General features: G+C 51.1%; 1 protein-coding gene across 1 annotated transcript; it reads right to left on the bottom strand.

Annotated features, from left to right (window-relative positions):
- Window positions 1–4025: 4025 nt before the first annotated feature.
- On the bottom strand, window positions 4026–14567 carry CNOT9 (CCR4-NOT transcription complex subunit 9; the record flags this gene model as incomplete). Its single annotated transcript, XM_079538930.1, has 8 exons — window positions 4026–4194; window positions 4836–4927; window positions 6849–6947; window positions 7860–7969; window positions 8669–8778; window positions 9502–9617; window positions 10866–11045; window positions 14544–14567. The coding sequence occupies 8 exons, from the start codon at window positions 14565–14567 to the stop codon at window positions 4026–4028; spliced, it is 900 nt and encodes a 299-aa protein (XP_079395056.1).
- Between the last annotated feature and the right edge of the window lie 343 nt (window positions 14568–14910).

The raw sequence follows: 14910 nt of genomic DNA, 5'->3' as shown, positions 1-14910 counted from the left end.
GGCTCTGCCTCCTCCGTGTTGGCACTGCTGGGGAGGGAAGAGAGGACTGTGCAGCAGGCCTACCCACTGCTGGGGTGTCTGTCCCCAGCACCCGCGGGTGATGTATGCATGTGCCCTAGTGTGAGCACACCTGCCTGTACCTCCTGCCGGCTCACCCTCTTGTTAAGTGTCAAGTTCATCCCATTGTTCTTATGAAATATTAATTGTTCTACCGGGAAGACAGAGCTTGAAAGGTGTGGGGGGGAAATGGAAAAACTTGTGAGAGCAGCCTCAGAGCTGGGAGGGGATCTGAGCTCTCCCTCACCCTGGGAGCTGGCAAAACAGGGAGCCCAGGAGAGCCCCAGAGCTGGGGGACAGCCTTGCACCATGTTTGGAGGTAGCAGTGAGGAGCTTGGGTTGGTGACCCATGGTACCTCAGCACTGCAGGGCCCTGGGGATGGGAGCAGAACATCAGCACTGCTGGAGCGAGCAGGGACACGCGGGACTATAAATGCAACCGAACTGACAATAAGTCCTTGATGAGGCTGTTAAGACTTTAATTAGACCAGAGATAAATTGCTGGATGTGCTCATCGCCGGATGCTTGAGCAGTCCTCAAGGACCAGATAGTGCAGCTGGTAGGCAGGGATGTGGGTGCAGGGGAAGCCCTGTCACAGGCTGGGGTCCCACTCAGGGCGAGGGGCACAGAGTGCTGGCTGTACCCCAGGCCCCTGACTCAGCACAGCACCAGCACTTTGGGGCTGGGAATAGCGGGTGCCGTCAGCGCGCAGGCAGCTGCCAAGCTCAGCTGCCAGACCTGTGCAAGCGCAGGGTCTGGATGGGGCCAGGCTTGCTTCTGGGAAGCCGGGGTGGAGGGGAGGTGTCAAGGCTGAGGAGACACTGGGACAGGAAGCGGCATGGTGCCACCAACAGGGCTGAGCTCAGCGCTTGGTCACACAGGTAACGGGGGCAGCGTGCAGGGGGCTGCTTGCTGGCTGCTGGCCCAGTAGTAGAGTTGAGGTTTTGGAACTAAATGAATATCTCACATTGTGAGCCCCTACTTTGTGCCAGAGAGATGCGTAGGGAGGCACGGCCCAAAGGTATGCAGCCCATCCCCAACCAGGGCAGCAGGGGCTGCCTCGCACGCAGTACAGCAAACCTTTCCCATTGCAATGAGACCCTGCGATTGCACAGCAGGACCGCGGCTGTCCATCCTCCCCAGCACACCCGGTGCCCTCGAGGACCCCTCGCCGTTTAGAGCTCGGCTTCGACTCTCGCTCCTCTGTCGAGGAGAGAGGGAAAGGAGCCAGGCACTGGAGCCAGAGCTCTCCGACTGGAAACCCGACCCGAGAGCTTCCCGCAGGGCTGCTGCCTCCTGCCAGGGCCGCTTCTCCCCTCCCGGCCAGCGGCTTGGGGCGGCGGGCGGCCGCGCTCCAGCGTCCAGAGGTGACAGTTCCCGCGCATGGCGGGGGAACAGCGGCGTGAGCACCCCAGCTGTCACCCGGGAGAATTAAATGCCGCCCAAGGGACGGGAACAGCACCGCACCGGAGGTGCAGGGCTCAGGATTTGGGGGTACACCTAATCCCCAGCAGAAGAACAAGGCGGCACTCCCCCCAGCCCGCAGCTCACCCGCCCCGCAGCCCCTATTGCCCCCCGTTCCGAGGACGGCCCAGCCCCGTACCAGCTCTCCGGTGCCGCTCCGCTCCGCGCCGTACCACCGGTGCTCCTCCGACTGCGGCCGCACGGGGCCGGGACTGTCCGGGCTGCCCGCCCCTTGGCAGTGGCGGAGCGCCGAGCCCGCCCCCTCGGCTCCCGCACGCCCCGCGCCCCGCACGGCCCCGGCCCCGCAGCCGCGCTCCCTCAAGGTCGGCACGGATTAAGGTCACGCCGCCGCGTTCGCCGCTCCGTGGGGCGGGGAGGCTGCGGGGCCCTGGACGGAGGTCCTGCTAGCCCGTCCCTCACCAGCCTCTACCTGGGTCGGGGGGCATAGGGAGACCCAGCACACCCTCACCTAAAGGCACTCCAAGCCCTTGGATTGGCCCCAGAGTAGCAGCAAAACGGGCAGGGCACGGGACCCTGCGATCCCAGCACAACCGTACCTTGCACGGCGGGCAGATTTTAGTGCAAGGGCTGCAGCGCTAGGAGCAAACCTCGTGGCAATGCCTGGCTGCATGGGAAGAATGGATCCGCATGGCAGCACAGTATAGAGCTGCCACTCCTGAGTGCAGCAGGGCCAGCACAGCCCTGCCCCGACACGCAGGGACATTGCCCTCAGCCTGGCTTGGGCCACCAGCTTTGTGCATCTCCTCCCCTGCCCAGCCCAGCAGCAGAGGCTCTAACACCATAACAAGGGTGACACTGTGTGCCAGGGAGCGGCTGCAAACGCACTCTGCAAAGTGGGACCCAGCAGCAGCCCTTGCCCCACACCCAGGCTTCAGCATCCCAACCACGTTACCTTCTTGCAGAGATAGCGAGACTTCCAGCAGCTTGGTGACAGCCAGCTGCCCCCCAGAGAAGGCAACGAGCACCCAGAGAAGGGCAGTGAGGAGCTGGCACAGCCCTCCTTTCTCTCACCCACAACAACCCCCCATGCCCCGCTGCCCTCCCAAGAGACCAGGCCAGGAGCAATCTGTGCTGACTGGGGTTTTATTATTTATTAACCCGAACTTACAAAAACAGAAGCGTTTTCACACCCTGTCAAGGTCAGGGTTAGGGAGAAGGGAAAAAAAAGGCGGCAACGGTTATAAAATGGGACCCAAGGGCAAGGAAGAGGCCAGGCTCTGCCCTCATTATGCAAAGGCTGAAATGGGAAGAGGGAGGGGAAACCAGATGGGATTTAAGACACTGTTGGCACAACACTGCAGATTATCAGCAAAATGGGCTGCTGGAGGGGGATGAGCAGCTTGCCTGCAGCCAAGTGCCAGCAAAGCTGGCTGCTGCAGCACAGCCCCAGAACTCCATAGCTGCCACCCAGAGCCCGCCCTGCCAGGGCCACACCACCCCTCCAGGCAGGGAAGGCAGGTAAGTGGCTGCAAGTCCAGACAGTTTAATTGCAGTGGGGCTGAAACAGACGCCAAGGCAGGTTTGAAAGCTGAAATGGATGCACTCGGATGGCTAAGCTGAGCTGGGAGGCACGTGATCAGGACTGAGGTGCCCGGCAGGCAGCAGGGGACAGGGGAGCTGGTGTACCTGGAGCCTGCAGGATGCAGCTCCCTGCTGTCCTGAAGTAGGGGACTGGCAGTGGCAGCTCTGCTAGATCAGTGGCCAGCATGCAGCAGCCCTCAGCTGCTGGCTAGTTCTGCGTCAGTAGCCGCAGGAGCAGTGCACTATTTACAGCACAGGAACCACAGGCTTGCTGTCTTCTCCCTCCAGAACCATGGGAACCAAGCTGATGACACACAGGTTCATTGCAAGTAATCTACCCCTCCCCGTGGGCAAGCACTGCAGTGCCCAGCTCCAGCTGCTGCCTTTGTGCCAAAGGAAAGGAAAAGAGAAGCCTGCTGTGCTAGCCGGATGGATGAACAGCAAGGATGTGCCTGCAAGGAAAAAAGCTATCCCTAGGCTACCTGCAGCTGAGCAGCAGTCTGTACAGGGGATAAAACAACAAGATCAGCTTTAACTCAGCTCACTCATCTAAGCAGACGTGTAAACAAGACGTGACAAGGAACTGGAGGGTTGTGGCACACACCTATTGTCACACACTATTTGCGTGAAGTCTGAGCTAGCTGGACAAGTGGATGTCTGTGCTATCCCCTGCCTGTTGATGCAGGGACAGACGCCAGCCAAGCCTCCTGGAGAGATGGGGATCTTTACAGATTATTTTTATTGATTCTTTTTAAGCTGTGGTATCAGTATCTGCTGGTGTTGTGATCCCCAGAGGCATGCTGCATTGCTACAGAGCAGCCTTTGGCTGGGTGGAATGGTCCGACAAGCTGGCAGACTGAAAGTCAGCTGGCACGCCCAGTTTGTTACAGAAGAGGTCATCCGTTCCTAGTTCTTTGTAAACCTGAGCTGTTTCTTCCCAGATCTCCCACCCCCCCCAGCAGTCACTGCGGAGGAAGCGGGATGCCCCGTGGGTCAGTGACCTGACCCTCCTGCAGGTTCTTGACAAGCTGAGCCAGCCAGCGCTTTGTGGTGGTGTCATCCTTCAGGACCTGGGCAAAGGTGGTGTCCTTCAGTTGGTCAGGTAGGCACTGTCTGAGAGCTTCACGTGCCCTACATCAAGAGACAAGAAACAGGGCCCAACAAATAAACTCACAGGGGCAAGAGGGGAGCAAACTCCACTGGGAACACAACGCCAGGCCAGCCAAGGAAGTCACTGAGCACGTGGTGCTCTGCTGACCAGCACGGCTCCCGTCCCTCAAGATCCCACCGAGCAAACCCCTGTGCCTGTCCTGATGCCCGTCAGTCAATAGCACAAAGCCAGAAGAGGCAGACAACAAATACTCACTCAGCAGCTTTGGGTAGAGCTGCTGGTCAGCTGAGGAAATTATAAACTGCTTTCATGCTGAATTTCATCGATTTACTGCTAACAGCTCACATGATGCAGAAGAGGGAGAGCACAGCGCACCTTCCAGCTCAGTCTTCCCCTCATACCCAATCCAAGCAACGTTTGAACTCGGGCAACTGTAACCTGCTTGAATCAGACCAAGCTCCAAAGAGGCACTTTTTCTACCACCATACAAGCTGCTGGAGCTAGCAAAATAAACAAACAAAACCAAAAAACCCACAGTATTTTCCATAATGAGCTGTTTAAGGACAAACAAGCAACCTCAACTCCAGACGGGCGCTGGCAAGAAGAGTTGTGCTCCCAAGCAGACAGGAGAAGCCCCGGCCCAAACTCCTTAAATGTTTACCTGGGGTTATCAGAAAGGCGAAGGTAACAGCGGACAACGTGCTTGAGCAGCCGTGCTGACGGCTCCTTGGAGAGCTGCAGGACCATTTTACCCTGTGTGACAAAGGCCAGCAGTTAGTGTTTGTCTGAACAGTTTCATGATTAGGAAAGACCATTAAATCACCCTGGCCTCCCACCCAGCGGAGCCCACTGCCTTTCAGCTGGACAGCCCTGCATGCAGCCCAGCCCCTTGCCTGACAGCGTGCATCTCTTTCTCACACTGTGTAGGACTTTGCACGTGGTTGCAGCCTTGAACACACTCAGCCTAGTGAACACTACAGATGCCTTCACACACCTGCCCTGAATCATGATTAGGAGTCAAATCAGATCTGCCCAGCAAGTTTTTTCCCCATGAAACCACACTGAGTAGCACTAACCGTTTTCCCCATTAGCTAAATTCACCTGTGTTTGGATTTTTAGTCAGTTAGCAATTAGTGGGGGCTGCCTCATCTGCCCTTTTGGAAGCTTCCTGTTCTTAGCTATCCCCTGGATACCAAGATTTCTTCAAAATAAGGAACAAATGGTCAGAGAGCTCCTCACACAGCTCCTGAACAGGAATTATTAATTTGCCCTCTTAAAAGCTTCTAATACTTGCAGAGCATCTTACACATTTATCAGCAGACTAGGAAGCAACCCAGCACCCTCAGGAGACAGGAATACATTATCCCTATTTTTGAAATACAGAACAAATGTCTTATGAACATTTTTATCTTTATCATGTCACTGTTTCAATCTATTGTGGGAATACACCACAAACAGCATTTCTTCCATGCTAACATATCTGCACACATCCACGTCCTTCTGTGTTCATACCCTTCCCAGACATAAATTCTTCCTTGGTCTCCTTCCCCCCTCCTCCCTCCAGGGCTTCTGTTTCTAATTGCTTGCCTGAATGTACTTTCAGCTAAAGCTGATCCCTTCCACAACTGCAGAAGTTGTATCACATGAGATATTTTGGACAGCTCAGAAGCATTCATATTTTGTTGTTCACGTGCGAGTTAGAAGTTAGTTTGGGAAAACAGATGTACTAATAAATATTCCCAATGAAAGCATCAAAATTTAGGCACAGAACCAGAACTACAAAGTGCTTAACTTAATGCTGCATTTTCATCTCTTGAGATTGGCTCTGTAAAAAGCAAACACTCACAAAATTGGGGTAATAGCTGTTCCAGAGCAGACACATATTTCAATTTTAGCAAGCTGAAGGAAATAATCCACTGGGGCTATTACTCTTGGGATGAACAAAATATGGATACCTAAAGCTCTCCTTCACAGGGGACAAAGAGGAATGGACAAAATGTCTGCTCTCTGTGCATTCTAACACAAGATTTAGAATCATATGAAAAAATTAGTAGGAACCGGGTTCAAAACAAACAAACTGGGGTTGGCCTTCCAGGCAGCAAACAGGAAACCTGTGCAACTCCTTGGTAAAGGACACTGTATGTGCAGTTCAAGGGGAGGACTGGACAAACACTGGGGGTTACTGCATAGAAAATCCATAGCTGGTCCTGGAAATCCAAAACCAAAAAATAGCTGGCAGCTGGGAGGCTGTTAGAAGAGCAAGTATCATACATGCTTGCTCTGCTCTTACTCCTTTGTTCAACCTCTTATATTCTTCTAACCTGCTGTGGGAGACAAACAGGGAAAGCAGATCCACAATCTGAACCTGTGTCACCACCTTTACACAAAATTAGACCAATTCACACCCTTCTTATTCCCTGGAGATGTTTACCTGATTTACCTTAAGGACTTCATAAATTACAACTATCTGTTCTCTTAACAGGCAAACCAGAGCTATATAAAGGAAACAAGCAGGACCAGAGAGCTGCAGAGCTACAAGCAATTTGTCCAAGAACTGCTTGCCCATCTCACCCTGTGCTCCAGCCAGAGAGCAGTACAATAGCTGCCAAAGAAGTTAACTGCTAGAGCATATATATAACTCCTTGTTTTGCTAAAGCAGAAGGAACAATCTTACCAGTATCATGGCAACATGGGAAAACCGCTCATACGTTTGACAGATGTATGCCAGCCCTGTGTCATCCAGAAGGATTTTCTGAAGAATAAATGTAGCAACCTAGAATAGGAAGAAAGCAGAAAAGAGAACATATAAAACAACTCATCTATCCCAAGAAAGAACAGTCTTTGTGCTGCGTTCTTTTCATGGCAGTCCCAGGGCTGAAAGGCCTTTCAGAAAATGCTGTTCTTGATTTAAAAAGTTTAAAGCCAAAATGAAATGCAGGACACTGCACAATGACTGGCATCTTTGGCTAAGGAAGAAAGATACAAAGCACTGCATACCAGATGACTAGATGCAGGCTGCATGAAGTAGCAACTACCACCAGGCTGCTCAGGACAGCCTCATATGGCTCGTTATGGCCACACTGCTCTGGTCACACACACTAGCCCTTGGCCCTGCTGTGTACAGAGCAAGATGGTTTCAGTTTCCATCTCAAGTATTACTGAAGCATGACCAGACACGTGACTGCCTGGAAGAGCCCTGGTCAGGTATGTCATTAGGCTTCACGAGAGAAGGACACAGACTGAAACCTGTGGCTGGCCTACCTGGGTCATCCAACCACAGATCTGAACTCATGGTGGAAAGCAGCCCTGATCAAATGGGGTAACCAACTGGTCCAGTGTGGTGAACATCCCTATAATCATCAGCACCAACAGCTGCTGCTCAACCTGAGCACTGAGCAGTTACAGCATTTGTTCTCTCAGGCAGAAGGAAAATTGATCCAGCTCAGGACTGAAGGTTACTCTGCTGAACTACAAAGCAGACTGGGAGCTGAGAGCGGGCAAGATCTTTCCTAGCAGAACTGCCACACTCAAGGAACACTCAGCTCAGTTTGTGTTTTGAGGAGGTAAAACACCACCAAAAGTTGCCTCACCATTTGCAACAGGATATCAATCAACTCTGCAGGTTTCAGACTGCCTGGTCAGCTGGACATAAACAACAGAAACTCTTAAGAAAAACAACAGGTACCGTCTTGGAAAGTTCACTGCCAGACTCCATAATGCGTAAGCACAGGGGGATAATTTCTGTTGTCAATAAGAAGTTTATTACTTCTTGCTCATCAGTTTTCACCAAGGCTCCTTGAAAGAAAAACAAAAAGCAAATTTAATAAGTGATAAATTGTTTAAAAAAAAAAAAACAAAACAACAAAAACCCCTTGCTTATCAAAGATGGCCTGTACTGTCCTGCCAGGAATCATTACATCTGAATGACTGACAGAGCAACTCCCATCCTAAATATGCTGCAGCATGTGGCTGGAGAAGATATCATTTTGGCAGCATAAAAGTAATCGAGCTGGTTTTGGAGGCTGGTTGTTTTTCAGAAAGGGGATATGTTCTTGGCTCTCCCCCTGGTGGTAACACAAACTCCAGTGACTCACAGCCACTCAACAGAAGCCTCTCAGAAGAAGAAACCTATTTCAAGACGCTCTTTGTGCATTGAGAGAGAAACACTCTGGGCAGAAAAAGGGGAAAAAAAGTGGATGATGGGGTAAATATACCCAAGACAATGACAAAAAGCCAAAGAAAGCTCAACGTGCACCCTCCCATCCCAGTCTCTAGTTAGCTGTGCTAAGGATGAAGGCACATCGAAATTGCAGATACTTGTTCTAACAGCAAGGAGGTTTTTGGCAACAGACCTAGACTTCAAGGTTTTCTTTTAACTGGAAAAATCTCACTTCCTATCCCAGACCTGACTTAAGTTGTGCAGGTTTCTATACCCACAGCTTTAACAGCCACTTCACTAGGAAACCAGTGCTCTGCATTAGTCTTATTGCTTACCGATCACCCCGAGGCTTGTGAGCCGCAGGTACTCAAATGGACGTGTCTTGCTAACTGTGTGCAAGAAGGGGTACAGGAAGAGAGGGATGTGAGCTGCCAAAAACGCTGATCTGCAGGACAGGGAGAACACCCACAAGAGACAAGGAAAACAAAGTGAGCGCACAAACCAGAACGATCATGCACAGCTTCACACTACTCCTGACAGACGACATTGCTGCTGCTGCTCCTCAGAACTGGGTAGCAGTTCATGCTCTGATGGTAAGGTGTGACATTCATTCTGCACTGGGCCATGTTTGTGCATTAACTACTGATTCGGGCTGAACTAACACCATCTTTTGCCTTGCTGACATGTGCAAAACAGGCTGAGAAAACTTGGAAGTCAGGCAGTGGCTGGAGGCTGCAGGTGTGGCCTTGCTTTTGCTCCTTGGCCACAGTCTCTGGGAAAGGCAGCCCAGCTCATTCCATTCTTTGGGCAATCTAAATAACTGTAAGCTCATTAAAACAAGGATCCTGCATGTAGCACTCAGCACAAAGGCAACTTGTCTCCGGGTGAGCTCCTAGGATCTGTCACAACCCAATATTTTGGGAATTTGCAGGATGCTGGGATGATTCAAGGAATGCAAAGCATTCAGGACCACAATAAAGCTGTCATCCTGGTAATTCAGGCAAACAAGTAAAAGCAGCAGTCAGTTGCCTATCTTCCAGCTCTGCCTATTTTTCCACTTCTCTTGGAAAAAGAGCAGAAAGGAATTTACACACTTCCAGAATCAAATAAAATGGCAGAGCTGTCAACATCAGCAGTCCAGAAAACTTTCATACTTGGAAACACTCACCTTGTTTCAGGATGAGATGCAACACACTGTAACAGAGCTAAAGCATTGCACACTCTGTTGGACTGATGGGCAGTCAAGGTTGGAGGATTGATTGATGGATAAATATTTACAATTTCCTAAAAAAGTAATAAGTGAAGAAAAGTTAAAGGAGGAAAAAAAAAAAAAAAATCAGCAAGCTGCACAAATGCATTTGCCCAGCAAGGGACTACGGTGCCATGAGATTTTAGTCTGCTTTCACTAAGCACCACTCTCAAGTTACATGGCAGTTACATGCTGCAAAGCAAATGGCAGAGTTATGCCAGAATGAGTTTGACAAGGGGTCACACAGATACAGTCAAACTTTAATTTTAGCTCCCCCCTCAAAAAAGGGCTCATTTGATTTCCTGGCACTTTGTGGATGTGGGGATTACTTTGTTTGGAACTTCCAGAGCAAGGAGGAATGCTGTTCCTGTGCCTAAAGGCAGAGCACACCCACTTCCTTCATACCATTGCTGCTGGTACTCTTCTAACTCAATGAAGGGGAAGCAGCTGAAAGTGAGAAATCCAATTCAGAAAACTGTCTGCTTCCAGCTATGGCTCCTTTATGATTTTCTTCGCTTGTTTCAGTGCCACCCTGTTTTCACAGTCTGGCATCACCTATCCTACACAATTTTCTTTCCTTCCTCAACTGAAATGACTAGATTCAGCAGAGATGGGCAGACATCAGCTATAGTTTACCCGGAGCTCAGCTGAGCCACTCTGTTTGGTCAAAAATGCAGGTAGTTTTCTTTGCAAGGTACTCTGGAGCAGGGAGCTCCAAGCACTCCCGTGCTGCCCCAATGAGGGCTCTCTGTAATGGCAACCTTTTGATCAAGTAGAATCACAGAATCTCTCAGGTTGGAAAAGACCTTAAAGACCATCGAGTCCAACCATGACCTAACCATACCACCCTAACTAACAACCCTCTGCTAAATCATGACCCTGAGCAGGTAGTACTCAAACTCATGGGAAAATAAAGAAAAAAACTCCACAACACAAAACAGAGATCTTAGGAGTAAAACTGTTGTGGTTCTGAACGTCATCTACAGGAAGTTCATACACAGAAGAACTTGCCTGCTCCTCTTTCAGCTATATAAGCTATCTCATCAACAATCTTAGGGCCTAGTCTCTAAGAACATCACCTTGCAAGCGGTGACTAATGGAAGACACTAGAAATGCCCTCCTCATGTGGTTCCCCTCACCACACGATCCAGCAGCCATCATACACACAGAAATGGCATGAAGGGACGTATCAGCGCCTCCCCAGATCCACCCCATGGACACACAGAGCTCTGCCATGTAGCGGTGCTGTGCCACGGAACAAAGCTGAGCTCTGCCCTACCCACCTGAAGGAGTGCTGCAATCGTGCCAAAAGAGTGCCACAGCATGGGGGCAAGGTCAGGCACAGACTCGCGCTTCTTGCTCAGCTCCAGCAGTGCATTCTCCCTCGTCTCAGGGCTGGACAGCTCGTTGATCCACTGGTAGATCTTCTCGCGGTCCACCTGAGCCAGCGCTGTAGGCACAGGCTGGGAAGGAGACAAGAAAACTTCGGTCACGAAGCCAAACGCTTCTCACAGCCTCACAGGCAAAGCAACAAAAGGGCTCGAGGAAGTGGCTGGGGAGGGAGGGACTACAGCTGCATTAAGAAGCAGTGGATATGGATGATCCCTTAGATCAAGCTTACTACTTTGCCTATCTGAAACACAGATGTTTCACTTTCTGGCCTGACTCATTAGGGCAGTCTCCCTTGATTTGCCTGCCAACCATTTCCTTACAACTTCATTTGGTGACATGAGAGCCGTGCTTCTGCCCATCTGTGTCAGCAGAGCTCCTGGGGAGGCTGCACATACTTTAGCCACCTATCACCCGCTCTGCCTGCATTGATTTCATGCTTCAGATGCAAGCTCCCACAAATCCCAACCAAGTAATGCAGATGCTGCCTTTTTCTCTCCAGAAACAACCAGGATACTCAATGAATCCCATTGACAGGCTTCAACGAACATGAGAAAAGTGTTCATACAAATAATAGAAAAATTCTCACTACATCAACATCAATACAACGCTGTGGGGCAGACAAAAAACACAGCCAGTAACACTGGTGTTACAGACTCCTCCAATTTATCCCTGGTATCTCCTTTAGCTGCATGGAGTTAAAAGAAAATATTTCAAGACTGTTTTTGTGCAGAAGTTCCTATTCAAAAACAAACAACCCTGAGAAAGGCAGATGTGCATTCATTGTTAAGACATTTTCTACTACTTGGGAAAAACACACAATTTCTCTTCTGCCTTTCTTGAAACATCATGGGAAAAAAACATCAAGGCCAACAAGTTTTCTGGGCAAAAAACAAAATTAGGGAGGGCTGAGAAGAAAGGGATAGCAAACAAGTGGCATGTTAGCAAAGTTTCTGTGGAAATGGTAAGGAAAAAACCTTGCAATGAAAGCCTGCCTCATGCCACTGCTGGCATATCAAGCACTCAGGTTGCAAGCAGGCCTCCTACACGGACAGTGTGGTGATTCAGACCAACAATTTGAAGGCAAACTTATGCATTAAAGTGAGTGCTTCATGCACTGCACTGCCAGCAGTACTGCTAGCAGCAGCTCCTTACTGAACACAAAAGAGTTGGGGAACTGACAGTAACTGGATCCAAAATGAAGTTCCCAGAGCTGCTGGAGGGAGACCATGCCTTTGGGACATACCCCCATAGCCTTCCCTCTTTATTGCTACAGCAGTTTCCTTGCTCAGCTATCCACACATTATATTCATAATCGTGTCCTAAAAAACCCTGTGGGATTTACAGTGGATTGAAGTTGTAATTTGTAATCTCTTCCTCTATGTAATTTAGGCTACAATATAATCTGATGTGCTGTTACCAATCTCTACATCTCAGGCCTCTAATACCTTGTACCTGCTCACCTTTCCTGCTGTGCCCTTTTTCTCCTCTTGTCTGCCCTATATTATTTCATTTTTTCCCCCAGAACTTCATATTGAAATGATAACCCTAACAATTTTCTGTACAAGGAACACAGTTCCAGTGGTAACTCCAATACCAGAGCTGGGAGAGAGAAGGTGAACAGACTGAGCTCATTTGTTTTCATTTGGGATGGCAGAGTGACAAGCAGTGCAGCAGTAATGTTGTTATAATTGTGTTATCTAAAGCTTCCATCTATTTTTCTAGACTCATTGTTTCAGTTCCTGTAAGCTTAAATATATCGACCCTTTAAAAGCACAATCATGTGTCTATGATCCCTAGAGAGCACTAAGCAGATTTTCCAGACAATTAAGTTTATGATGCCCAGTATCAGTCTTACTGAGAACCAGTTGCTGGTCACAGGCTCTACAGTTGCTCAGTAAACATTCTGGCTGAAATCGAAAGCCACATTTTGTCCTCATTTCCTATTTCATTGTTGCTTCCCCCCTTCCCAGACCTAAAACTGTGGGGAACCCCAAGGGCTACACACAACCTCTGCACTCTCTGAGGCAGCACCCTACCAGGCAGGCCTTCATCTGCACACAGGGAAAGCAGGAGCTCCCAGCAGTGTCTCACACCACAGGACTGTGCCACCTCCACACCACGGACAAGAACAGGGTGCTACCTCAGACATCCCCTCTGATCACATCCCCAGCAACAGCTGAATGACCTGGAGAAAGGCAATTGGCTTTCTCCCCCATGTGAGCAGCAGCTGCTAGGCACGCTGAAGAAAACAGCCAACCCCCAATACAGAATGCTGCCCAATTAGATACAGGTGCTTTTAAAGAAATTTTGGTTGATCAGCAACTCAAAGAACACCAACACGAACTTTGAACTTAACTATCAGTGAATTCACTAGTTCAATCTGGACTTCCCATGCCTTACTGCTACCTACAGCTACAGTAAAGCTGTATTTTTTTTCTTAGCTTATTCTCCAGTCTTCAGCATCTAACGCTGTCTTCGGACCTAAACGCAAAGGGCCAGCTCTGCCACCAGCACTGCAGGGACAACAGCGATGCTCCTGCTTACAGCAGCTTCATCATGAGACGCTCACAAAGCCTCCAGGAGCTCCTCAGCCCACTCACTGTTCCACTCAGAGCAGCACTATTCACCTTTGTTAATACAACTCCCAAGGACTTCTGCAGAGTGGAATGCTCCTCCTTCTCACATTCAGCCTACAGTGCACTGATTGTAGTAAGAAACATTTCAATACAGATACATCAGGTAGCACGGATTGTGAGAAATTAAACACACACTCCGATGAGCCCCAAAGTAAAGCTGACTTCTAATCCTGACTTCGATTACGTCGTTAAAACTGCCTTCCAAAAAAATCCTCTTACAGAAGGATGGGTGGCACTCAGATTAACAGCAAACGTAACAGCACCTCGTGCATTTTGACAGCTGTTTTGGAATTGGAGAACCATTTGGGTCAGAAGGGACCTTTAAAGGCCGTTTGGTCCAACCCCTGCAACGTGCAGGGACACCCACAGCTCCATCAGTGCTCAGGGCCTCTCCAGCCTGACACGAAATGCCCGCAGAGACGGCGCAGCCACGGCCTCTGTACAGCCCATGCCATCGCCCCACCACAATACACCGCTCTCAAGACGTAAATGCTGATTAAAAGCGTTCAGTACGAGCTCGCGTTCCCTCCCGTGCTTCAGAAAGCAGCGCTTCAAACCTCATCAAAAGCATTTGCGGGAATGAAGGTTAGGAAGCCCGCTCAGCTCCCGCTGTGGCTATTCGCGCTCGTTACGCCGAGCAGCACCGCGGCCATCTGCCGTCTGCAGCGACCCGCTCGCCCCAAGCCTCTGCCAAACGCTTCGCCCGCAACGAGCGGCTACTCGGGGAGCCGAAAAGCCAAAGGGCACACGCATCGCCCACCCAGACCGCACGCTGTCGGGCTCCCCGCGCCCCAACCTCGCCCCAGCAGCTCCGGTTCCCCGAGGGACACTCGGGCCTCCCTCCCCCTCGGCCCGCGCCCGCCGTCTCCTGAGAAGGAAACGAGGATCTCGCCCGCCGAATGAGCCCACAGACCCCCAGTGCTGCCAGCTCACCGCGGCTGTGGCCAGGCTGTGCATGGTGCCGGTGGCTCCGGGCCGCGCTCAGAAGCCCGCCGCCATAGAGGCAGCGCCGCGCGGGGTGCCGGGAAGGGAACGCGGCCTCGAGGAGGACGAGGTGCGCGTGCGCGCAAACAGCGGCGGGGAGCGGGCCGCTCTCTAACGGCGCCTGCGCGGCGGCAGGAGGGGAAGGGACGAGAGCGCCGCTTCGGAGTGTGGGCGCGTGCGCGGCGTGCCGGGAAGGGCGCAGCGGCGCAGCAGCGCCGACGTCAGCGGGGCGCGCGCGCCTGCGTGCCGTGCGTCGCGCGGGGAGCCGGTTCCCGCCATCCGCCGCCGCGCCCCTCCGCGGGCCGCAGGTACCGGG

Source organism: Tetrao urogallus (assembly GCF_951394365.1).
Source record: "Tetrao urogallus genome assembly, chromosome: 8".
Lineage (NCBI taxonomy): Eukaryota > Metazoa > Chordata > Aves > Galliformes > Phasianidae > Tetrao > Tetrao urogallus.
Note: the sequence above shows the minus strand (reverse complement) of the source record. Positions and strands in the feature narration are given on the sequence as shown.